Source organism: Tachypleus tridentatus, chromosome 10 (genome assembly GCF_004210375.1).
Source record: "Tachypleus tridentatus isolate NWPU-2018 chromosome 10, ASM421037v1, whole genome shotgun sequence".
NCBI classification, from domain to species: domain Eukaryota; kingdom Metazoa; phylum Arthropoda; class Merostomata; order Xiphosura; family Limulidae; genus Tachypleus; species Tachypleus tridentatus.
This window is the reverse complement of record NC_134834.1, coordinates 49,252,331-49,279,968: the sequence shown is the minus strand read 5'-3', so window position 1 is coordinate 49,279,968 and position 27,638 is coordinate 49,252,331. Positions and strand designations below refer to the sequence as shown.

Here is a 27,638-nt window from a genome sequence, read left to right as displayed (position 1 = left end):
AAATTTGGTTTAATATTCTCCATGTGCAAAATGTTAAAAGGCTTAGCAACCAAGTGAAAAGGTTGTAGCAAGAAGAAGTAATTGTTTGCTTTACTTCTTGATTTATTGTTCTATATACATATACGTAATATATAATAATTGAAACGAGACTGTATATTTCAAAATACTAGTCCATTAAAACACAGCCAAGACAGGAAAGACTAAAGGTCAGTTTTACATTAATGGATAGGTAACAAGTGCACAAGCATTGTATCAGTGCAAGTCACGTAACATTAGCTAAATATGAGTGGAATATCAATATAACAAAAAATAAATATATAGCATTATCAGACTTCGGTTACTTAGACTAAATATTTGTATTTTCATGTTATAATACGTACTTATTCTAACATGAAAAAAAGTATAATTTATATTTATTTCCTAATTTTTATGATTATGAAATTGGTCAAGTAACAGACCCCAACACAGAGAGTAAAGACAATAACAAAATATAGTCTTAGAGAAAACAACCATTTGAAATATACTTAGGAGGTTTTAGATATTATGCTAATAATATTTGATTTTTGGAATGAATAATAATTTTTAATCATAATGTGAAATCACTCTGCACTCAGACTAGTAACAAAACATTCTATTTTTACAAACAAATCTTTAGTAACAAAAATATTTCATTAAAAAATATGATCTTTTGCATACAAAATACTTGTAACCTTTATTAAAAGTCTATCAAATTTTGTGAACATACATGTATCAAAAGTTATAAATGCAAATATTTAAAATGCACAAACAAGTAGACAAACTTGTATATCATTCTGAGCCAGTTGTGAAAGGGTTAACATAAATTACTCATTATAATGTTGTCATCCCACAGATAAAGCATAATTTTTATAGCCTTCCACATTATTTGGTTACTGAGCAATAAACTACAAAATTAGACTTTCTCTCCATGCCCACCTGTCACTAATTCACTTTCACGAATTACCAATAGTTTTTTTCGATATTTAATACTATATTATTTCTAATCAATAAAAAGTCAATATTTTTATCTCTCAAACCATGTATTATAATACACTGTTTACTATACAGAGAACTGTCTATTTTGATTCCAGTTCAATCTTTATTCCCATAAGAAACACACTGATGAACTTGCCTGAATTTTTAACAGCTCTTGGTACACAGTTAGAAAGCCCAAAAAACTGTGATAGATATAGGTCATTAGCCAGGCATGCCACAGCGCGGTGAATTTTAAAAAAATGGATGCTATTTGGTGTGATTTGGTGCAATCTGGGACATAATTTCTTTATGTTTTTTGACATTGCAATGTTGGAAAAGTACACAATATATATCATATAAAATAACAAAAGGAAATTAAAAGACTAAATCAAACTAATAAAAACTATAACTTTCATTTACAGTTTTTAGCAGATTGATTTATTCTTTTAATTTGCATTCATTTTTTAGAAGATATCAAAATATCTAAAATTAACAAATAAAATAAAAAGTAAATAAATGAAATTTAAGATTGTTTATTTGCCATTTATTCAGTTTAATTTTTTTCTAAATCAAAATATATTAGTAATATGAGTTAATAAAGCCAAAATAACTCAGTAAATATTTAAAATACAAATCATTTCATTATTATCCTTTTTGTCATCAATAACATCATCATCATCAACTACTGGTATGCTGCCAATTAAATGTTTTACAGTCATTGCCAATAACTACTTCTCTGCTGCATATATTCCATACAATTTTCAAATCACATAAAATTACTCTTTTGACTAATCATGACTACCTACAGTTCAAATTGTTCATCTATGCAATCTTGTCATTATACTACTGGTACCTTAATGTCAGTGAATTTTCCATTCTTTCACAAATTGACAATACAAACTAAAACAGCATATGAAGGAAAGCTATGACATTGCTTAAAAATTTAACTACTGATATGGTTCAATATTAAACTACTGATATCAGTTATATGCCTCAGAAATTAAATTTTGTACAGTCACTGACATCAACAACTACTGCTCTGCTGCATGTATTCCATTAAAATTTCAAATTACTTAAAATTACTCTACATGACAACCTACAGTAAAACTTGTTCATCTATACAATCTTGTCAGTAAATTACTGGTACCTCAATATCAGTATATTTTTCATTCTTTCACAATACAAACTGAAACAGCAAATCAAGGAAAGCTTTGACATTGCTTCAAAATAAAATTAATGATATGCTTTAAAATAAACCACTGGCACTGTATGCTGCAGATAATAATAAAATGTTTTTCAGTCACTGATATCAACTTCTGCTCTGCTGCATAAATTACAGTCAAATTTCAAATCACTTAATTTCCTTTAATCAATCTTGGCTACTTTCCTCTTTTTCGAGACAAGGGTTTCCAGTTTTCTCTTCGAGCTTTTTTTCTCTCCTTCTCTGAATGGGCAGCTCTCTGTGCCTCTGCAGCTTTCTGGACTTTTTCTTTAGCCAAGGTGGATGGGCCAGATTTCACAGAACCATAGGCCTCAAGCCTTTCTGCCCTTTTCTTCTGATTCTCTCTCAGCTTTGAGGTATACTTTGAAGCTGCTGATCTAATGTCCTTACTCATTCTCTTGTCTACAGGATCAAAATGAACATCTTTCCTTTTAAACATTTCAATCGCTGTTGTTTCTTTGGAGCATAGAGAATATTTTATTGTCTGGTATGCACACGATACCAGACCACGAGACCTGCAATGAGACGAAACGAGACTGCCTCCAAGATGGCAGTCAGATTTTTTTTTTTCTGCAATAAACATTGAAAAAATACGATTTCTCCTGAAAAACCACCTACCCGGCCCCCAAATCGCTCATATTTTCTCCTCGAATTTACATGAATCTCGTGGGTGATCGTTGGCCTTTTGAAAACCGCGGAACTCCGCCTTTCAGCGGAAAAATGGCACGCATGATTAGCTGACTTTTTCATGTCATTAACCTTTGTTCTTTGATGCATTATTTAATTTAACAAAAAAGTATGAAAAATTAAAGTTTTTGTTGACAGTCTACAGCATAAAAAAAAAGACCTGAGAAGGTAATTCATTTCTTGGTTTTCATGTTTATTTTTTATTCATATTATAAAAGTAACTAAAATACAAAAATTAAAACAATGTATAATGATAACATTAATGGTAAAATCCTTTACAGGGTACACTCATAAGTCGCCCTCACATTATGTAATTCAAAAGTGTAGTGTTATCTACATATTTAAAGAGCAATAACATAAACTTAAGCAAAATCAGATGTATCATATTAAGAGTTTAAGGCTATTTAGTGTAAAGAAATGTGATCTCATATTACAACCTGAAGTCATTGTAGAAAGAAAAAAACTGAAAATGTACATTTATTTTGATATTTTTGGTGGTTACCAAGTTGGTCAAATTGACCAACCTCATAACTATTTTGGGTAGAAAAAATGGCAGATAAAATATAGTTTTATTGTAAAAAAATATTTGAACTTCATTAAGGCAGATATACAGATTATGCAAATGAAATTTGAGATGTTTCAGATTACGAAAATATTTTTAATCTTAATATGAAAATCACTTTGCACTCAAAGTATCAACACTTTGACTCCATATAGTTATGAAGAAACTTTTAGTGAAAATACTTCATTAACAATTCTTATTGTTTAGTCTACACCATACTCTTAATGATTACTGAATGCTTGGAAATTTTTCTGAAAATACTCAAATCATATTAAAAGTTATAGTACAAAAGATATAAAGATTGTTTTTGGGTCACAAACTCAGCTGATTCAACATAACCCATAGCAAGAGTGCTAACAACTTATCTCCTTACAGCTTCTGTCAAGACTGGAAAATGGCAACTAGAAAAGGATGAAAACTAGAGGCAGATGAAACAACATTGTGGTGTAAGTAATATTAAACAAAGGTGTCAAGAGTTATTTACATCCCTACATGTAAGATGTCGTCCATAGAACATCTACATATAAGGATGAAGAAAAAAGCCAATAAACAATGAAGTTGAAGGTAAGTGATATGGAAAAGATTAAAGTGGTATAATGCATAGAAAAAACATTAGCTAGATGAGTTGATTAACTCAAAGTGAAAAGATATACAATATGAGAGGAAGAAAAATCCCACAACAAGAAAAAACAATGTTGATTACTTCAAAAAGGGGAATTATGAGTGAAATAAGAACAAAGTGTCCTGAAAATACAAATGAGACAATCCAGGTTGAAATATCATACAAAGAAGAAAAAAAAGAAAGGATGATGATGAAAAACATCTGCTCACTCTCTTGGGAATTTCAAATCTTATTAAAAAGTAGGAGTAATCTGTGAATAAAATCAGTTTAATCTTGTGGTAAAGAGTGCATGAGATATTTAAAGCAGAAATATCTGGGTAACATATCCTACAAAAAAGAAAATATGTCAGCACAAAAATATAGTACAGTACAGAAAAATAAACATAGGTTCCAGTATGAAAGAGGAATCAGAGAAGAAAAAAGAGTGATGAGGAATATCTTTGAGAGGTCAGTTTGAAATGGAAAAATTACAAAAAAAAAAAAGACTGAGAAAGATATGGATGTTAATAAACATGCAGAAAGGGATTGTGCCAATGTTTGCTGAAAAATGTAGTCCTGAATTTTTATCCAGCAAAATTTAAGTATGATGGTGAGAGCAGTCAAAATGACATTAATGAGAGTATTCAAAAAGTGGGAACAAATCCATTGAAGATACCACCCTCTGCCATAAGTAAAACAACCAATCCACCTTCATGGTCAAGGTTCCCAGAATACGACAGACCAACAATGGAAAACTGTAGTCCCAGGCAGGGGTGTAGATCCTGGGGTGGGGTGATGGGGATCATCAATTGTGTGTTTGTTCTTGTGATTCTCGTGTTCTTAACAATTGAATTACATAATTTTAATATAGGCGTGCTTCTAAGCTTTTCGATCCAAGTTATAGTTCGTAACTTCGTAAGTATCAGTCAGTAGGCCTAAGTATACATCCAAGTATCGTGGCAACAAGATGATTACTCTGTGACTGCATGTTTACAGCTTCCAGGTTCACGTGATCAGAGATTACCAATTTGCAAATTGAACAGTCCACCTAAGTGGTTGCAAAAATCATCCCCCCCATCGGGTGTAAAAAAACTATGCCCCTGGCCCGGGTTCAAAAAAGAAAGCCCAGAGTGAGAGATCAGAAGTCCTGGGAGCAAGCTACTCCTTATCATCTATCATAATACAACTAGAGAAATAAAGCAGATGATTATAACAAGCAAAATCTCAAATACAGAGCTTCTGGTTACCATAGTTCACATGCCACATTCTCTTACTGCATAATAGGTTACTGATATTTGAGATTTTGCTTCTCATAATCATCTATCATAATACAACCAGAGAAATAAAGCAGATGATTATGACAAGCAAAATCTCAAATATCAATAACCTCTTATGCAGTAAGAGAATGTGGCATGAGTACTATGGTAACCAGAAGCTCTGTGTTTTAAAAGACACAAAAGAGAAAGTCAGAGTTCCCATGCAAACAAAGTAAAAGAGTGTTCACAGGTGAATTACATACTGGATTATGGTCAAGATGGACAAAGCAACCTATACAAACCAATCTAAATATGATGACTAAAAATGTCACAATGAAAAATGCACACTTGAATGGTGCAAGAAGAAAACAGTTGTTCACATAATAACAGAAATGAAGGCCCAATTTTTACATCCTAAATGGAATGCCCTCAAAATCCAATGAAAAATAAGGGCTTTAAGCAACTTGAAGGTAAGAGTTCATACAGAAATTCATCTAAATGAATGAATCGGGAAAAAAGAAAGATGACTGGGTTAATTAGAATGAGATGAAATACATCTGATACATTGACCTTGTTCATTCACAACCCAAAACACCTACAGCACAGTGAGAAAATCAAGATGACAAGAAATCTGTTATCCATTTCAAAACAATCTATGTCAATCATAAGTAACTTATGTAAATTTCTTAAAATTTTTCCTAAATAGGAACTAGAGGATGAAATTGCTTGAAATTTGCCAAGAACTTTTCCAGAAGTACGTAATTTCAAAACTAGTAAAATATTTGATTTTCAATTTTTCTACCAATTCTACTAAAAATTTATTGTAGTTTTTAGTTGCACTCAGACTCTAAATAATTAACCTGCATGGTGTTTTCATATCAATATAAAAATACTTTTTATCTTACAGTTTTCACATTTCATTTCTATAACATCCAGAACCTCATAAATGTATAATTTTTTTAAGGTTAATATTTCAATTTTATCTACCATATCACTAATTCTACTATGATTAACATATAGTGCAATGAAATATTTAAAATTAAGGAACAGAATATATATATATACACACACACACACATCTTAACTCTTCATTAAATAATTTTAAAATATCTTCATTGCATTATGTGTTGTTTTTTCTTTCCTTTCTTATTCTTCATAATTATTTATATTGATACACATCAGTGGGTGCATGCAGGACATGTTACGTTATTATTGTCAGGGAGACTTTAGCCTCTGACAAAATATTTAGCCTTGGTAAAATAGTCAAAGTTTTGCTTATATTATGAAAATTATTAAGCTTTTCCAGTATGAATTTCAAAACACCAACAATACATAAATAACTAAAATATAAAAGTTAAACCTTAATGCAATTTAACCATCCATCAAAATAATACATATAAGGTGAGAAAAACTAGTCAAGTGATAAGGACAATGACCTCCAACAACATTTTGTAGTTGTATTCCTTTCCACACAATGGTAACATCATATGAGATTATAAATAAATATGGGAAAATACTGCAAAATCTGCTCTTTCTATTGGCTATTAGCATGCCATTCAAATCCAAGTTTTTGCTGAGCAACAAACCTAATTTGAAAGTAGATAGGGCTTTCACAGCATGGTAAACTTTTACAAGGTAGTTCTTGGAATTTGACCTAGTTAGTGGTATACATGCACTACATGTGTACCTTAGTTATTTGGGCAAAACCTGTACTTTGGCACAGCATAGATATAAACGAAACAGAAGAAACAAAAGCTATTTTTAAGGATAAACTCATCACATGATAACAAAACTGAAGTTCTAATTATTGTTTTGAGAGGTTTATTTTTACAATAAAGGAATAAAAATGTGGATAATATAAAACTCAGAATTACAATGTATTTGATACTAATATTTTCACTGAAATACGTTGATAGTAACGTAGTTTAAATTTTGAATGTAGCTTGTATGTACACAAAGGAGTTTTTAACAAGAGCATCATACTGAAAGAGATAAAGGATGATAACTCCATGATAGGTTCTCAATCTCCCATCTTTACAACTACAACAAAAAGGAGTAAAATCTCAAAAGGAAGATCAAGGACCTGTTTCATAGTACAGAGAAAAGGTACAGCTTCCTCTAATACCTAGACACAAGGGATCTGAAGAGGTTTGAAGTAGAGAGAGGAGATATAACATATAAAGATATGGAAAATCTATTAGAATAGTATTTACATAACACAAAGATCTTCTACAAAATGACTCCAAAAGTGCACAAAGTGGGAAAACGGAGCACCAACTGAACCAGATTCAAGATGTTCCAGAAACATTTTCCTTCATGATCTGCAATTGGATGTGAGAAAGAAGCAATAAGGCTCACAAGGATGAGAAAACTTTTTGGAACTCTACACCAACCAAGGTTAGAAATTAACCAGAGATGCCTGTTAACAAGTTGCCTCGGCTTTGGTTTCCAATTTGTATAAGGTTGAGAATTCTAGATACAAGATTACAGTGAAACCAACCACTTCATTTACAATGGCAGTAATATCACTTACCTTCAAAGTGCCTCCAGTGGCCATTGTTTAAAAAATACAACTCCACTTATGGAGTGTCAGGACTTTACGAAATGTTAGAAACACGGATATCTAGTAAAAGAGATTCAAGAAACTATTCACCTAAATTCTTTTTCCTATATTAAATAGGCCTGATATGTTTGTGGTTAATAAGCCTTGGCCACTAATGTAGCGACAAAAATCGATTAATTATCAAAACTGAAGTGCTGGGTAAATAACGATGGGAAATATTCTTATCAAACAAACCATACTTCCAAACTTGGAACATGTCCCACATCTTGTAATCTGAATACAAGATGAAGCAAATTACTGAACCAAAGTAAATAACTTGAATCTGAACTTCTAACTGAAACATTTAAAACTTTGCAACTTTCTTCCATGATTTTATGAAACTAAAGGGAAGACATATAACCAAAACTTTAAAATAATAAACAGAAAGTTACATACTTCATTATAAAATAAACATGGCTAAATCAATAGTAGGATAGACAAAAGAAGTAATTTTTATTATACACATAATGCAATGAGGTCTACTATGTATAAAGATGTATTGTCTACAGTTTAATAATGATTACATTATAGACTGACAGATTACACATTCATGCAACACCAAGTTTCATCCAAGTCTAGGCACATGCACAAAAGTCTTTAGTCATAGCATGAGCTAATAGCTATCAGTTCTGTGGATGAGCGACAAGCATTTATCAAGCATATAATTATTTAATATGGTGCAATATGTGGATTCTGCCTATAGTAAACGGTATAAAGCCAATTCAGTATCTAGACATAAACAATAGTAACAAAAGGTTTCTATTAAGCACAAATTGTGATGTCAATCTCACCTTCACATGCTGTAATATCCTCTTTTATAAGAGCTGTCTTCTTGCAAGTAACAGGTAATCCAATGGCTGACAAAAATGATGTGTCTGCAAGTAATGTTTGAGTTTTTGTTGTTTGGTTGGTTGATGATACATCAGAACTGGAGGGAGTAGGCAGTAAAACACTGTCACTGCTAAAATGTTGTTGTGGCATGGTCAACTGTTCATCTGTCCTGGACAGTTTTTCAATATTACTTGGTGTTTGAACACAGGCAGTCACATTAGGATGCGGAACTTTTACAGATGACACAGTTAAAACAGAAGAGGATACACATGACACAGATAATGATTCTATGCTAACTTTGCTCGTTTCTGAATACATCACACTTGTTTCGGATAACTTGGTATTTAGGGATATTGAAGGTTCTGACTTCACAAGTTGGTTCATATTACTTTGTAAACATACAGTACTAACAGGCACTGAACAACCACTCTTACTGAACATTTCACTTCTATTACATTTTCTGCTACCCATTTCAATATCATCAGTTATTTGTAAACTTCTTGGTAAATGACAATTTTTTAGTATTGACATTGAATCTGCTAAAGCGATAGAATGAGTTTCCATGGAAGATGCACTGAATTTTGCTTTATTTTCTTCTTTTTTTGGACTAATTACTACTGCTGCATTAGGTCCACGCAATGATATATGAAGTGGAGGTACCCTTGGTTCAGAGGAACTCATCAACCCTGTTTTTTTTAAAGAAGGAATACTGACAAAAGATACATCAATTTTGTGAGGTGACTGTGATGAATATCCACTGTCTTTTTCAATTTTACCCTTTTTCTCCTTGTTTTCACTTTCCTTAGCTTCACGCAGTGTTTTAGGATCTAGTTTTAACCTAAGTTTAAGCATTTCTCCTGGACTATTGCTGGCAACTCCTGAATCTCCACGTAGCACTACTTTAGTGCTATGAATATTAGTTTCTGTTTCTGGATTAGTTTCTGGAGACTGTGACACATCTGTGAGAGATTTACTTATCCCAGAGTCTGTGTCTGACAAAAGGTTGTTGTCTTTACCATCATCAGAAGGACTTTGTTCAGATTGTCCATTCTCAAATGTTTCCATTTCAAACTCTGGAAAAGATGGAAGTGAACCAATGGACTCTTCCTCTTCTTCATCACTTGGCATTGGCTCCAGCTGACCTGTAAATGGATTGATAAGGTGCTTAATTTTACCTTCAGAAGAGGGAGGAGGAGATGGTAGATAATTGGGTTCTGAGACTAGAACTGATTCTGGTGGCTTACATGGTTCTTGAAGCTCTGTACACATGTTTTTGGTATCCTGATGCACAGTTTTGTTGAGTGCTGTAGAAATAACAGATCTAGAAACATGTGGTGAGCCAATATGGGTAGAAAAAGAAAGGTTGCCAGTATGTACTTGAGGTTGACCTTGTGCCTGGGGATGGATGATGGGAAAAGTAGAAATTGGTGGTGATAGTGGAATGTTTGGCAGTGACAAGCTAAAAGACATGCTGTTGAGTACACCCAAATTTTCATAGTTTGATGATGTTGAAGGAAGAGATTGGTTGCACATTGTAGTAACATTTGTGTTTTGACCAAAGAGGGAAACAGATTTTGAAAATGATAAGGACACCTCTGGATTATTTTCTCCTGTCAGAACAGTATCTTCCTTGTTAAGTTTTTCTTTGGGTTTACGTGGTTTACGCTTTCGTTTAGGAAGCTGCTTAACATCTACTGCAGGGGGTGGCATTAAAAGATTAGTGTGTTGTTGTCCTTGTTGCCCATCATTTTGAAGAAGATTTACAAGTAATGGACTTGAGAGAGCAACATTTGCTCGAGTACTGTTGGAAGTAGATGGGAGAAGAGTTGAAACATGACTGACAAGATTACTAAACACAGTAGGTGGATGAGGAGAGGACTGCTTATAAATACCACATGTGCCAGCCTGAAAAGATCCAGCAGAAGATTTAGGTGAAGCTTTCAAAACAGTTAAGTTTGGATGACTTGATGATCCAAGAGTTAAATGAGTTGCATTTCCTTGGCCATGTTGAAGAACAGCATGCTTTGCTGTCATAGCATGAGTCATGCTTGCAAAAGGAAATGGACCAAAACTACTCTGTGTCCAAGCCTGATTCAGATGAGTGCCACGAGAAGAACCAGCAACATTTGTTTGTAAAAAGGGAATGGGCTCATTTGTTGCTGGAGCAACAACATTTGGGGACTTGAAACTAGCATTTCTACTCACAAAAGACATGCTGCTTTGCAAATGTAGGTCAACAGAAGTGGATTCCTCTGCAGGTATAAGTGAAGAAGATGCTGATGTTCCAGCAGCTACTGATGCCATACTTCCCTGCTGACTCAGGTAATGTGCAATATTCTTCCGTGTGATTTCAGCATTGCTTGGCCCTGGAGAACCTTCCAAACTGGTTGCATCACAAGCAACTGATGGACTATTGCTTAACTGAGCAGTAGGTGAATTTGAATTTTTACAAAACACTATCTCATGCGAATCATTATAATGGCCTGCCAAAGTCAGAGTGATCACCTGAAAAAAAGTAAAAGTTTATAATAAATTCAGTGGAATTAACTTATTTTTATTAAACAAAATCTTAAAACAGAAATTTCAGTTTGTACTTCAGAGTAAGTATATCAAATAGAAAGGAAATTTTTGCAATCTTTAACTTTTACAAAAAAAGTTGATTCAAAACAGGATACAGAACTTCCAACATAAAGGAGCTGTAATTCAATTAATACAATGATTTGGAGAGACATTTTTCAGTACACAAAATGTCTCATTTTCTTTTGCACTTTAATAAATAGAGCATTTAATTTTGCACATCTTTTCATGCCAGACAGTAATAATGGTGCTGGTACAGTACCTAAATGAAATAATACAGATCTCATTTGTCAAAAAACCATCTCATATGAAACAACAATGTTGCGTCTCATTTGCTATGGAAGTGAGTACTCCCAAAACCAATAATATTTACAAGAACAATGGCATTACATTTCAAACAACACAAGACTTGTATATGATTGTAAGCAATGAAAAAAAAACAAAAACTCAAGAACATAAAACAGTAATTACTTACCTGGTCCCCTTCTATTTGTACAGATAAAATACCCAATTCCCTCAGGACATGATCTCCTCTTTGGGCTAACTGGCGCAATCTCTGAGCAGCTTCATGTGGAATACTAAAAGTAACCCTTACACTGTTCCAGGGTTCCACCTTTGTCACATGAAATGGTTTTTCCTCTACAATGACAAACATATTTACAACTGCTATGAGTTTCAATATAAAAATTTGCTAAACAAAGTACAAAATATCATTAACAGTGAGAATAACCAATAGATAAAACAACATATTCTAATCATTTTAAGTAAGAATATAAAGAAGATATATTTAATCAGTTACACAAATTATCAGGTTAATTACAATTTTAGTTTTTATTATAAGTTAACATTTATTAAAATCATGCTTTATTGCACAAATTAAGTATTACATCTTAGAAAACTGTGTAAGAATCTTTTACAGAGGAAGGATTTTATGGGTTTTCAATTACTAGTCAAAACTATTGAAGAACTTTAAAGCAATAAAAATTTTCAATATTTACTCGCACTTTATCAATTTTAAACAAATGAGAATAATAACAGAATAATTTTAAATGTTGCATAACAATTGTGAATTGTTCACATACCATCTGAAATAAGGGTCTGCAATTTGCTTACTAGGAGACATAATCGGTAGGAGAAAGCAGGATCTTCCAAGTCTCCTTCACACGTCAACACAGTAGTAGCTAGTTCCTGCTCCTCCCCACCAGTAGCTGTGAAACACAATAAATAACACTCATTGCATTTTAAAGTGTAATTTGATTGAATTATATGTACACAGACATGCACATAATAGTATAAAACTAACAGCACAGCTCAAAAAGTGTTGGGAAGTCCTGAATAGCAGTGCTCTAGAAACTGTGCATTAAATGAAGTTCCCTACATTTTTAAAACCAAACCAGGGCCAATTTAATTGAACTGAAGATCGGCAGGATCCAATTTAGATTTACTCATGATTGTCCACTAGTGACAGTCTATAATAAGGTATTACAGCCAGTAGGTTCCTAGACGGTCTTATGGAACATCCCTTTAGATGGATCCTATTACAACCTGTACTAACTATAATGAAAGTGGCTGTTAGTGCAGAACTCAGAAGAGAAAGATTACCTGCCTGGGTAACACTTGCCAGAGAGTGAGACCCTGTGAAAAATAAAGGGATGCTGGAGATAAAAGAATATATGTTTGAGGCAAATACCTCTGGTTAAAGTTTAACTGATGTGGTCAAAATAGCTGGGGGGGGGGATAAAAACCCTCAGAAAGGGAAACTGTCAAATCATGCAAGTAATGACGACATATGAAGGTATAAGTAGTAGTCCACATACCAGCCTGTACAGGGGAAATTCAACCAAGTAGCTAATGACATAGAGATATAACAAATTTGGCAAGACATTACACACAAAAAATTCTTCTTCTGTAATGATAATCCATTTTAGTCCATGTGAATCAATTTGCAAAGCCATCTTCTGAGAGTAATGGGAGATAAGTCACTGGATATAGAATGATTCCAATTACACTGCACAACAAATTTTTTGAAAAGTTTTGCTTCCTGGTGGGTATGCACAAACATAGTTTTGGTTTTGCTTCATCACTTAGGAACTCTGAGAAACATACAGTTAATTCTTTACCAGCAATAACATATGTAATTACATTTATGTTTCTAATATGCTATTTAGTTCAACATTATTAAATGTGTTTTGCTCCTGATTTTCGTTTGTATTCAGTGTCCGGTGCATTATGTTGCAGTGTCCAACAGTAGTCAGCAAGTATTGATGGTTTCCAGTTGCCCTGATATTGTTTTTCCATTGTAGCAATGTCCTGGTGAAACAGAAGATTTCAAAGAAATGGTACACGATGGGCAAATTTGGATGCGATTTTCATGATCAGCAGCCAAAAATCTATAAGGAACACCCAACAGTGTACAAGAAGCAAAAACTTTGTTGTGCAGTGTTATTGAACAATCAGATCCTTAACCACAAGTGAGTTAGTATGAGCCACATAACATTTGAGGGTCCTGATAAGACATAACAAATGATCAAACTTGGAGCAATCGTAAAGGTTAGAAATAACTGACAAATAGATTTGTGTGAAGGATCTTTCCCCTTTCCTGGCTGAAGAGTCTTGGGAAAAAGTGGGACAAATGTAGAATGATAGAGTCCTACTCACATAGATTACAAACAGGTCTGATCAAAGATGTCCACTGGCCAACAACAACAGAAAATAAAATTTAAGGGAAATGTGAAACAAAGAAAATGAAGCTAAGGGCTCAAAAGGAGGATGAAACAAAGCATACAAAAAAGGACTTTAAAAAAGTCCCAATTTGCAACTGAAAAAGTTTTGTTCAAAGAATATGAAAACATCTTAGAAGACATGATGGACCTGAGGATTCAAAAATATTCTGATGTTTAGAATACCTATATATAGTGGATAAGGATGTCCAATATACATCCACCATAAATGAAGCATGAGCCTTTTCAAATACCCAAGTTAGAAAATGGGACACAATATAGATACTTTAGGATGAAAATGGTTTAAAATTCCTTTTAATACACCACTTATAATAAAAATTCTGTTTTCATTGATAAATGCTAGTGATTAACCTATGGAGAGATTAAGTTAAATACAAAGAAACCTTAGAAGTATAACCCAGATGTCAGGCAAAGACCACACAACTTTCAAATGTAAAAACTGAGATTCCAAACAACTAGGTAAATAATGTCTGATCAAGGTTGTCTCAAGAGAAATTTCCAACATGGAAAATGTAGAGGTAGACATTCCTGCAAACACTGAAGAAGCAGAAACCATGTTCATGCTGGCCAATAAAGTGAAATCAAGAGAACTCAACCAAAGTCAGAGCAAAGGGCAACAGCCATACAGATGTAAACCTGTTCACTCCTGATTGAGCACATCTGCAGCCAACGCTTGAGAATACTGGAGGCCAAAAAAATTGCAGTTGGCAATTCTAATGAATAATAATGGCACTTATCACTGGAGACCCAAAATGAGAGAAAATCCAGTGAAAAACCTCATGATGTAGCATCCATTTCATTGGAAGAACCTGGTTGAGTCACTCCTGGAACATTACTTGCTTAAAAACTGATACAGGGGGAATGAGTCCAGTAGAGAAAATGCAAAGTACAGAAACATAAACCTCAAGAATGTGTGCTTGACAATATATCTGGGATATAATCATGGAAATGTTGGAATGTATCAAGATAATTTTTCCTTCAAAAGAGACAGACTTTGATTCATTATCCAATGTATTGCAAGAAGCTTAAGAATGTTGATAGAGAGTGAAAATTAGTCTTCTGTCAAAATACCCTGGAACTCTGATCTTGAAGATAAGCTCCCCATCCCTGAAGAGATGCACCTTTGAACAGATGTATCTCAGGATGAGGTGGTAGAATGGGTACCCCAATAACAATGTTCCTCCAATCCAACCATCATTCATTGCTCCTAAGTAATGAGACAGGAGGATCCAAAGGACTGGAATGCATGATCTCTTAGTCTTGCAGTGACCACTGAAAATATCTTATACATGCTTATCCCAAAGGAATGAGATGTGTGAGGGACACCCACATCACTAAAAGAAAGACAACCATCCACACAGCAGCAAAAAAAGCCACAAGTGAAAGCCTTACAGCTCTTTCCATGGCTTGAAGCCTCACAAGGGTTGGCTGAGTGCAATTTAAGTGTGTAATGAATGACCAACCCTGAAGCTTCAACATGGAGTACCCATGGATCTCTGAGGAAAGAACTCCAGATGTCCAGGAAGTGATGTAATTATGCTCTCACTGCTCCCCTTCATACAGGATAGTCACAGAAACCACTGTTGCCAGTCTGCCTGAGCCAAAAATCCTTGAGAATATGGATAGACTAAATTATGAAGGGGGTCAGGAAATACTCCCAAATTAGAGTTAAAAAAAACAAACAAAAAGCCAATGACAATTACAAAAGAATGTAAATAGATGGTATCAATTCATGGTTCTAACATCTCTTGAACTCAAGTAAATAATAAGCTTCCCACAACTTCATAAGAGCAGATGATGATAAACAAACACTTTCTAACAAAGCATCTATACCCAATAAATCCCAACAAACAAGTCATGAAACCAAAGAAAGAACAGAAGACGACAATCTGGCTGACACACACAGCAAAATAATTTTCAACACATCCTCAATTTGCTGAAGGGAAAATTGATAAGCTTCAGACCAAAAATGGATTGAAGATAAATGCCTCAGGGCAGTCATGCGAGTAACATGCATCCGAGAAAACTTTGATTTTTTAAAAGTGTTCACAGGTTCCAATCTAGACCTCCAAAAGTCCAAAATAGGGTCTATACATTAAGAATCTAAATACACCTCCTCTTGGTGGTGATAAGCCAAAGTATACTGATCTGATAATTGTGGGAGACAAGACATAGCTAGTCCATCTCATAAATGAGCAGCAAATATTCTAGTGTAAACAACAATATCAGAAGAATGAGGAAAAACCAACTAGTCACTTGCCATGCTTTCTTCTAATGAGAAAAGAGTAGAGTCAAATGTAATAAGAGAGACCCCCAGTACCACACAAACCCAAGTAGACTAAAAAAAGGGCTGATAAAAATCTTCTCTCAAGGCCAACCTAGTAAAAGAAGGATCCAGATAAATAGAGACTAAATTCTCACCAGAAATTCCTGGGTCATTTTCAAAAACCACCTCAAAATGCCTTGGAGAGATATCCTCAGTCTGCATATCTGACTTCCTCTCACAAAGGACCATATCATAAACAGCTTTGACTGGCAGTGACTCCTTCCCTGGCTGTTGACAAAAACCAACTAGCAGAGGTGGAAAAGGAAAGGACTTGTAAACCTCTATCATAGAAACAGCAACTCAGGAATTTATATCCAACAGGAAGGTTTTTTTCTGTTTGTTTGGTTGGTTGGTTAAGTATTGTGCAAATATAAATGAAAATGTAAACAGTATATTATAACAACATTCCCACTGATAGAAACCCATGCCAAATGCTTTGTAAAGAAAAAGTGATTACATTAACAAGATGAAGTTCTTGCATTCAGTACCTGGACAGATGTTGCATTGAGGTTGGTGGAAAAATTTCCAAATTAGAATTTGCCTAAAGCATTTGAGTGAGGTACAAAAGACTGGAGTGTTTTCAATGCTCAGATTGGTAAAGAGTGGAAACCCTGGAGAATGAGAAATAGCTATAGTGTCAGTGGATAGCATGTTCTGTAATTTACCATACTTATGTTTTTTGAGTTATTAAGGAGTTTTGTATTCTGACATATGAACAAAAATTGAAACAATAAGCTATCATTGAAAATTTAAGAATTTTACATTAATAAAGGTTTCTCAACTTTAATCAACATTAACTGCTAGTTTTGAAAAGGCAGTAGTTTACTACATGGCATAAAATATGTGCCAAATATCACATTCTTTTACAGACTGATTTCCAACAATCCCATTCAGCTAAGGAATTATTGGATGTTATCTTTTCTATTCCTAAGCTATAATCTGGTAGGTCTTTGTTCATTTGTTATATTTCCCAGTAGTTAGCAGTGCTGAGGAAATATTACAATTTAAAAAACTAAACAATCAGTTAAATTTAATTGGTTGTTTGATATTTTATAACGTTTTTTAACACTGTGTTAACTCCACAGCCATGGGTATCTTTTACTACTCATCACCCAAGATGTTTGCATCTTACATTCAAAATCTTATGAAACTATGTTTTGGTTAAGCATATAGTCCAATATTTAATAGTATACAAGTTTTAAGTTCTTAATTCTATAAAGCACTAAAAAAATCCTGAATTTCCCCTAGTGTGACATACAACACATTTTCTCTCGGCATCTTTTCTCCTCTATTTTATCTACCACCCCTTGAAAAAGTACAAAATTAAATGTAAATTACTCACTACAAAATGGGCATATTTCAGACAAACCATTTTTTTTTCACCTTACAATTCTGCTTGGTTAGCAAGCTATCAATAGAAAATCAGACCCCTAATGCCACATCCTCTCTTTCAGGATTTGTTGACAGTTCTCTCTTATATATAATTATACATTACCTATAAACAAATAGAAAGTCAAGGTTTTAATCTATCAAATGATGTATTATGTTGTGTTCAAAATAAATAAGTATCAATTTCACTTATAATAAAACTTTGGAACTCACAGGAATGGCTAGCTAAGGTGAAATCATAATGGCTCATCACATACAAAGCAAGAAAAAACGAGTTTGTTAGAGGAAACTGTCTATTTTTTGCATGTTATTAGTCAATGTTCTTTGCTGCATTACTTAGTTAAATAAAAATTTAGTTGATTACTACCATTAGTGTAAGAAAATAGACTAAGTTTTACAGACAACATAAAAAAATTTGGTTTATTTATTTCTTGTTTTTCATGTTTATTTTTATTGAATTTTATAAAAGTAACTGAAATGTAAAAACACATATTTTTAAGGTTAAGCAAAATAAATAATATAATAAAAATATTTCATTAGGCACAGGCGCAAGCAGTTCCAAGTAGCCTGTCATAATGGAATTCTATAGCATAACAAGAGCTGTACATTCCCCAAGTGATTTACAATTTATACTGCCACTGATAATAGTTAGACATGGTTCAAAAGACAATAAAATAATAAAATGTAATTATAAAAAGAATTTATAATGTTATGAGCCTAAGGCTACTTAAGATAAATGAATGTAGTTTCATGTCACAATCTAAATTCATTCTATAAAGAAAAATTGGGTAATTTATTTTGACTGTTGTTATTGGTTACAAATGTAGTCAAATTGACAAATCCTGTGTAAAGCTATGGTAGGGAAATTAAAATATAAAATGTAACATTTTATTGAAAAACAAAATGTTTGAAATGTATTTAGGTTTTAGTGATTACACAAAGGAATGTTGATATTTTGGAGATGAGGAAAAATATTTTTAATATTAACATGAAAATTACTTTGCACACAAGACTATTCAAAACAAATGCTCAATATATTCATGGACAAATCATTTTATTAAAAATTATAATTCTTTGTATATGATAAATTTATAATGTTAACTGAAAGAATGCTAAATTTTGTAAAGATATAAACAGTATATTGAAACTTAAGTATTATATCTATAAAGACTTTTAAAAGAGTAGAAGGGAGTCACATGGTTGGCCAAATTCACTAAACCTGTGTTGACAGTTACATACCAAAGCTGCTTACAAAAAGTCAAATGGCTAAATTAAATAAAAGTTTAAACAATTAATAAATATACACACTGCATAACATACATATCTATACAACCGTGTTTTTTTTTTTTCCATTGTGATCTTCAAATATCCTTTTGGGGGGGGAAAACATTATGTAAACTTAATTTTCATTTTCTGGAATGGACTGTCAAGGTATTCAATTGGAAAAGTGTGTCTGCAAAAATGGACTAACACTGAGCTCTCCACAAAAAGAATCTGTTTCTTAGACAATGGAGTAAACAGCCATCAATGAAATCATAGATGCAAATTGACATTGTGAAAAAAATGGACATTTGTCATTAAAGATGATTTCATGACAGTATTGTGACTCTTCACAAGAAAACTGATGCAATAACACAGCCCAATATTAATAAACCTAAAGTACAGCAATGAGGAAAACCTGGCATATATAGTTATTGATCTTGGTCAAAAACATGAAGTAGGATTAGAAGGTAGAGGTTTTCTCATGATTAACAGAGAACCACTGCCACAAATTTGGACCTGTAACAGACTATTAAAGTGAAGAAGAATATTAAAAAAAAAGTGGTGAAAATAGAGATTACCACATCAGAAAAACATTTACAAAACCACTAATAAGTCAAAGAGGTGAAACATCCACTCTGGGAAAAAAATGTGGCAGAAAAGGGGTCTCCAGTTTAATTTTTATTTCCACCAAATTTGCTTGTCCTGTCTTTATGATAAAGCTATCTGCCACTAATTCTAAACTGCTGACTACAGGAATGAGAACTGGTTGGCAGCACCCACCATATACTTTTCACTATTTAACTCTCTCACTAAAGACTCGACAACAAGAATCAACCTTGCAACAATTTTCTGCTTGTTAGTTTTCAAACTATACAGGAAAAGTATCTTCACAAATTTTTGCACATTATCAATAAACATTGCAAGGTTTTAATAATAAAAAAACTAATATTTTGTATATTACATTTTAAAATTTCTTAAGTAATGATTTGCTCATGCACTTTTTTCTTTTGGATTCATTGAAAATCCAACATGCAAATTAAGTTTGACTTTAAGCTTAAAAATTACTTTTATGCATCAGAAAATTATCAAGTATTAAGTGCAAAAATTTATAACCTACTAATAACATCCAGATAATTATAAAACTTTTAATTTAAAAAAAAAAACACTTTTTTTCACTACTGTATATATATCTGTACAGGTTTGATAAATTTGAAACCTCATATACAAAATTATAACAAAAACACCAACAAATGTTTAGATTAAATAGCTAAAACAAAAATTTTGTAGCATTACAAACATATATATATATATATTTTTATTGTGTTGATCTTTCAGCCATGTCTAACTAATACTACAGAAATTGCAGTGATAGGGTACATGTGCAAGTAATGTTACTGTATCCAATAATATAAAACTAGCCTTTAGAAAGTGACCTGTCTTTGGTTTATTCTAGTGAACCAGGTAAAAAAAAAAGTCATATTTTGGTTATAACACATAATATATGCATATATATTACTGTTATTTACAAAAAACTTTTTAAATTTCAGTTTTGTTAAAACATAAAACAGTAAATAAATAAATAAATAAAAATATATTCATTTTTTTTACTTACAAACTATGTATTGTTTGTTCACCTACCATAACTTGCTAACCCTTGTCAAATTTCACAAGTGGAGAATGTAAAACAATATATATTAATTTTGAAATAATCAAATATTATAAACTATTCAATCAATATTAGAGAATTCCACTGTAAAATTTATCAGGCTTACTAACTAAACAGTACTTAAGTGAAAATATTGTACTTTGGACAATATTTTCACTGACCACATCACATCCTTTGGCAATTCAAGACAAAAAAAAAAATTGTGCATCTTCTGAAAATTAAAAAAAACACCAGGGGAGCATTCTGAGTTTCTGATTGGTTATTCACACGTAACAGACAGATGTCTAAAAATGGAAAGATGTGGATGGGGCCACCGTGTTTTATTCACTATATCCAGCAATTACACACGTAACAGACAGATGTGGATGGGGCCACTGTGTTTTATTCACTATATGCAGCAATTATCTACGAAAACAGAAAAGACAGGAGGCTCTTATTCTATATTCTAGCTTGTCAATATTGATAATTTGAGATTCTAATTCATAAGAAACTATAGACTGTATTTGGACATCAGAAACATGTAATCTGAACCAAAGCTGTATTCAGCACAAAAAAATAACATCTAAAAATATTGCTGTAATCTTTACTGTTAATTTAAGAAATTAACTATTGTATAATAATCTTAAACGTGAACCAATCTTACTGGCATACATCATAATATATTACTCCAATAAAATTTTGAGTATAAGATTACAGATAGGATGACAAACCCTTTAACCCTTGACCAAGGGATGGCCTGTAGTGAAAGGGTTAAATGGAAAATATAGTGTATTTGCTACTTTTTTACATTTTGTTTCTAACTTATAATTGAATAACTATATAATTTTAATGTTGTTTAAGCATAATATCTAGAAAAGTATCCAACCCCTCCATTCATTTTATTAAAAAATTAATTCAAGAAAATATACTTACCAAGTAGTATTTGAAAAAAAAAAAAACTTTTATTTGATTGGGCTATACATAGAATTCCACACTGATGACACAGAGGAGCCAGTGAGGGTATTATACACACAGTAAGCATCTGCATAAATCATGGATGTGTCCAAAGAAGATTGACACCCTAGTGGGAGAGACATACTACATCCAGAACAGCAATACTGAAATGGACAAACTTCTCTTCCATCTAAAGAAGCCTAAAAGCCAACACTCTTGGCTTATAAATGATAGGATTGTGTATGCCTTACCTAACTAAAGGAAACAAAACTATCTTGTCTGGAATTATGAGCATTCATCCTTGCTTCCCAAATGTGTGGGCAATGTACACTCCACTTGCCCCTGGATTTAGGTTGAGCACTTGGAATAACTGTGCTCAACCATAGACATAGGATAGGACAACCCTTCATTCAGAATTATGAGTAGTAGTGGACTCTCTTCCATCAACAATATACCAAATCTATTTTCATCAGACTCAAGGACCTACAGTGCTCCTGGTTAAGGTCACCACATGTACAAAAACCCTCAAGAGTTGAGTCTCCAGAGACCCTAAAGGTATACAATAATAACCAACACAGATGGTAATCGTACTGAGTAGCAGAACCCTTGGATACAGACAGAATCTATTTTCAGTATTAATGTACCAAAAGACTGATGTCAAGGGTCAGGATCCACAAACTGTAGTGGAACTATGATCCCCTGTATGAATCAATGAAATATGAGACTTCAATGACAACGGATGTGAATAAAGAAGCATGTTAACAAAGGATTCAGATTTTCATAAATAAAGTTGGTGATCCTGAGAATCTTCCAACAAAGTCAAGAGAAAGGAAACCAAAATGGTGAATTATAGAGTTGGAAGACTGTAGACTAACCTTGTCCCATCAGAGGACATGGATTTACTCAGGTTAGTTACAAACTCCATCTCTGAATCATGATATCTGGGGAACACAAGTATTATTTGAGATGAAAAATGCTTCCACCTGGAAGTGGTAGGCTAAAATCATGAAGTTCTAACAGTATGTTAGATAATGCGAAAGTGTGAAGCAAAGCATGAACCACAATTTCCACATATGTAGAGAAAAACTAAAAATTCACTCTCAGACCTATCAGCTATTAAGAAAGAAACAGACTCAAAAGCAACTGGGAAAAAGCCCAAAACATCCCACTTGTAATGAACCAACAAGAGAAAACAAAAGGTGGCTTATCCCAAAGTGGCTATTTTTTCCTTTTTCCATTGATTGGAAAGACCTTTTGTGAGGTAAGTTGTTTTGTTAAAGCAAGGTAATGTTGGGCTATCCACCAGAAAGAATTGTGCTATTGACTCCAGGGCTAAGAGTTTACAAACTCATCACCATCCTATGGGGAACTAGAAAACCAGCAGACTAATACTAAATCAAGAGTGATCATTTCTAATCTAAGACAGCAGTATAAAAGTCAATTAAACACTGCCATGGTAATGTTTTGCACCTTTTTATTTTTATTTCTTTTAAAACTATAACAACATGTCTACACATTAGAATTTTGTTTTCTTTAATGTTCCTATAGTTTAAGACACTTGCAGCTCTCATAAACTTGTCAGTAATGATAACATATAACCCTATAACACCATTTTCTCTTTTCTTTAATATTTTGCTTTATATTTTATTTAGTAGTGTTCCACTGACACACAACACATAACTGACAGAACAAAGTTTAAACTGGTTTAAATAATAAATTCTTATCAAATCTTTAGCATGCATTTCACATATTAAGAAGTAAAGTTTGCTGTTGAAATAATAAATTGCTACTTGTAGTGAACAAAGATTTTAAGTTAAATTAGAAAAGTTACAATGAAAATTTAAGTTACATTACAAATGTCATCCATATGTGATCATAGTAATCTGATGGGAAGAGCTTCTTTAAATTTTCTGTCAATGTATTTGGTAGCTTTGGTAAGAGCCTGTACAGAGTACTATAAATTCATGAGGTGTTATTCATCTTTGGGTAGTTATATAACCTGCAACTGTGGTTTTTTCATGCTGTTGTTTACATAGCAAATCAATATTCTCTCCTATCCCCATATATATAGCTCTTCCAGTTTCCACAATGCTGAATGTTCACTTAAAAGAAAATAATAAACCTGGAATGAAAAGGTCATTTATAACTAGTATTAAAATGTCTCTTATATGTCAATGTGCACTACAAAAATTAACTGACGCAGTGATGTTACAGAATCTATTTCATTGTTTTAAAGTTAGAATTCTTGTGAGAAGGATGTTTTTCATATTGTTGATGTCCAAAATAAGTTAAAATTCAAGTAATATGACTGAGTACATAACAAATTTAATAAAACATTTTGAAGCAAGCATTCTATTTAAAATTCAAATACTTCATTTGTTTGGTAAATACAATTGTAAATAATTATAACCATGTAATTTTACTTTAAAACTTTGAGATATTTGTTCTAAGCTGTTTATTTTCATATCTATTATGCAATTACAACAAAACAAAGGTTGTCAAATCACAGAATTATAAAACCATCTGAGCTCACCATATACATAATATATCAATACTATATTAACATTGGCAATTAGTCTCAAGAGTGACTGGGCTCAAGGCCTATCCTTCTTAGAGCTCTCTTTAAACATTTCCTAGCTTTAACTGGTATCTTTGCCACAGTTTTTTTTTTCCATGTAGTCAAGATGGAACCCTTTTCTTTGGCTGCATTAATATTTAATATTTGTTCTCCATATTCAGCATCACCATTTCCAACATCATCTCTATTCTTTCACTAATGCTCTCTTCACTGGGTCAAAGACTTTTCATTGTTTTTAATAAAAAAATTTAAGTTAGAACCTTGATCTAGAAAACCTACATTCTCCACATATTTTTGTCTAGTTGATATGGCTGCAACTGATATGGATCATACATTAGCAACTGTGCATCTGCATGATATGAGGGTAGGCTGTTACTTTGCAACTCACACAAAATGCTCACAATTATAGAATACAACTGGTAACATACACTGTTAACTAATTAGTATTTTTATAAAATGGTTATTGTTATTACCAAGGTTATAAACAAAACTAATAAATTTTAGCCAAAGTAGTATAAATCAACCATGCACAGTTAAATATGTACAAGATGAAGGCAGGAGAGAGTTATGCTTTTCCTATAACATCAGTTATATTGACAGATTTAGATTTCATGAAACTATTTTGACAAATTTTCCTTAAGTATTTTGTGGTTTCTTGCTCTGCAGTTGGTTTGTTTATTACTTAACAGCATGTGTAAAATGCTTAAAAAGTTTGTTTTACTTGCTGTATGTAGTATATTTGGATTTTAATTTGTATTGTACATCTAGCCCATTCCTACTATAACTACTATCATAATTATGATACATTTCCATACACAAAATTTATGATTAAAAAAGTAACTTAATTCCAAATTATTGTACTTGAAGTTCAAAGTCAAGATTTCCTCTGGCTTTTGATGTTTTTATGACACATTAAAAACTTCTTTCAGTTAAAAATCTTGAAATCAATTTTACATGTTAATTTGAACTGTATTTCAACAATTCTAACTAAACCTGTAAATTTTTCTGTCTATTCCAAAGAGTAACTTTATTTTTCCTTAGAAACAATTACCCACTTCTTATAAAGGTCTTGAAACCACAGAATTATAACCTAACTGGGCTACTTAATATTTTAACTCTGCTTGAATTATTCACTCAGGCTGTTCTAGGATTACATGTTAAATACTGATTAATATGAAGTACTTTTATAGTGGAAGTCTCTATAGATACGACTAATGAAACATATCATTTAGTGGAGCTATAAAGTTCAAATAAGAATGAATACAGCAATAATTAGACTATCGTGTTATAGTAAATATGCACTGTACTTCTATGATGATATCTAGAGTTAATGATATAATTGAGAAAATGAAATTAAACTTTTGATATTCATTTTGAAGGTTCTAGAGATTATACAAATGAAATGTAAAAACTTTAAGATAAGAAACTGTATTCTTATACTCAAAATGAAAATCGTATTGCATGTCAACTTTTCAGTCTGAATGCAAATAAGGAATATTTTATTATAAATACTAGAAAAAAACAAAACTAAATATTTTTCTAAAACTACATAATTTTAGGGCCATTCAAGTCAAATTTACATGGATTTCATCAAATAGTTTCATTTTTGGAGAGAACTTTAACCAGAGTTATATACTTACAGTTGTGGTCATGACATTAAAATTATGGTGCTTTTAGTTTTCCTTTCAGTTTCAGTGTTCATAAATGCAAGTTTCTTTGTTATAATGTTTACTAAATGGAAACAAATCAGATAAGCTAACTCCACTTTATTGTTTAATACATTATTTCTAACTGTAATTGTGATATTTTTAATAAAAACATTACTCTTACTGGTAGTCATTAATGGTTTTATCATTTAATCATCAATAATATTGGGTGATTGCTACATAATTTATAAACATAAAAGTCAACCACATGATCATCTAATCAACATTAACAATTCATTCACCAAGGAAGTGTGCTAAGACATTTTCAGCAAAAATGTTTTTCATGTAACGTGCAGATGGCAACTTCTGCATATCTATCACACGTGAGAATGAATAATTCAAAAATTACTTTAAAAAAAGAACAAAATCATGATGAAAATATGGCAGTTAATACCATGTTAGAATTGTGTAATGGTTCACAAAGTTATGGTGTGAACTTGCCCCTATAATTGATTAATGCCCATCAACTCATTGATTAATACCACAAATCATCCAGTTCTAGCAATATCGTCATTCAATGTAGTAATAAATAGCATAACGAAAGAATATGTTACATCTGCTATTATTCACATTAGTCATTGACTGAAACATAAAAAAGGTAACTGCAGAAGGCAATCATGGAATTTCGTGAACAACTGATAATACACAGTTAAATGACCCCAATTTTGCTGATGATACAGCATATTCAGTTCAACATACCTCTCAATGCAAAAGAAATAGCTAAAGCTAGAAGATTTAATGGGTTAAAGGGCACAATTTATTACCTATAAACAGTGATTACACTGATTAATTATAACAAATTGGTTTCCAATTATTACTGTTTTTGATTATACCAACAACCAATTCATTACAATTACACTGTTGTGTTGATAATTGGCTAATCGAAACAACGATGAAATCAAATGTCAGACAAATAATCAACTGATGAAAATTAGTTTCCTATTTTGCTGTTTTTGTTTATTCCAACTATCCAAGTAGCTAGAATATTACTACATTTGTTGTTAAGTACAAAACTACAGATTGGGATATCTATGCTCTTTCCAGTTTTAGTCTTAAAATTTTTCCATTAGTTCATTATTTGTCTTCAGTAATTTGGAAGGAATAGGGGGTCATAATTCAAGGAATTCACATTTTATTTCCATTGCCAACAAACATGCTCATCCTCTAATTTTAAACTGCTTATTAGAAGAAAGGTAACTATGAGCAGGTCCTTTGCATATACACTATACATAATAAAAAAATTAGTTTGAAAATCCAGTATGATCCACACGGACCCCACTGATAATTTTAAAAGTTTACCCAATAACAACAAAGCTCTTTTACAATCAATGCATTTTAATGAAATTATCAAATCATTATAGATCAAAGTTTTATATCTTCATTTTTAAAAGTCCTTTCTTTCAAAAAAAACATTAAAAGCAATAATAAAAATCTCCTACTTCTAGGTCACAGAACTCAAAGCCAAGGTCAAAATATGGCAGGGTAAAGCTTGAAGCATAAAGAGGCAGTCATGTACAAGAATGTAGTTTACTTGATATTCTGAAATGTTTCAAAGTTCATTCATTAAATACAGTTGAAAGATGAAATAGATGTTGTCAATTCTTGACAGTTGCCAAGCCTACCTTCAGGTGGAACATTAGAAGTTACATGTACACGTTTATAGTCATTATAAAGAGCTCACTTTACACCATAATCCAACAATGGT

At 32.3% G+C, this 27,638-nt stretch overlaps 1 protein-coding gene across 7 annotated transcripts in view; it reads right to left on the bottom strand.

Annotated features, from left to right (window-relative positions):
- The window catches only part of LOC143229227 (uncharacterized), a 72,274-nt gene that overhangs the window by 41,263 nt on the left and 3,373 nt on the right, over window positions 1–27,638 (bottom strand). For 3 of the 7 annotated variants that reach the window (XM_076461234.1, XM_076461239.1, XM_076461236.1), the window contains exons 2-4: window positions 12,414–12,539; window positions 11,807–11,970; window positions 8,715–11,259 (exon numbers count right to left, since the gene is read on the bottom strand). In XM_076461234.1, the coding sequence (XP_076317349.1) occupies window positions 8,715–11,259; window positions 11,807–11,970; window positions 12,414–12,539 (2,835 nt within the window). Of the gene's footprint in view, window positions 1–8,714; window positions 11,260–11,806; window positions 11,971–12,413; window positions 12,540–23,498; window positions 23,772–27,372; window positions 27,473–27,638 lie in introns of all 7 variants that reach the window. The other 4 variants (XM_076461240.1, XM_076461237.1, XM_076461238.1 and 1 more) reach the window with 4 other exon arrangements.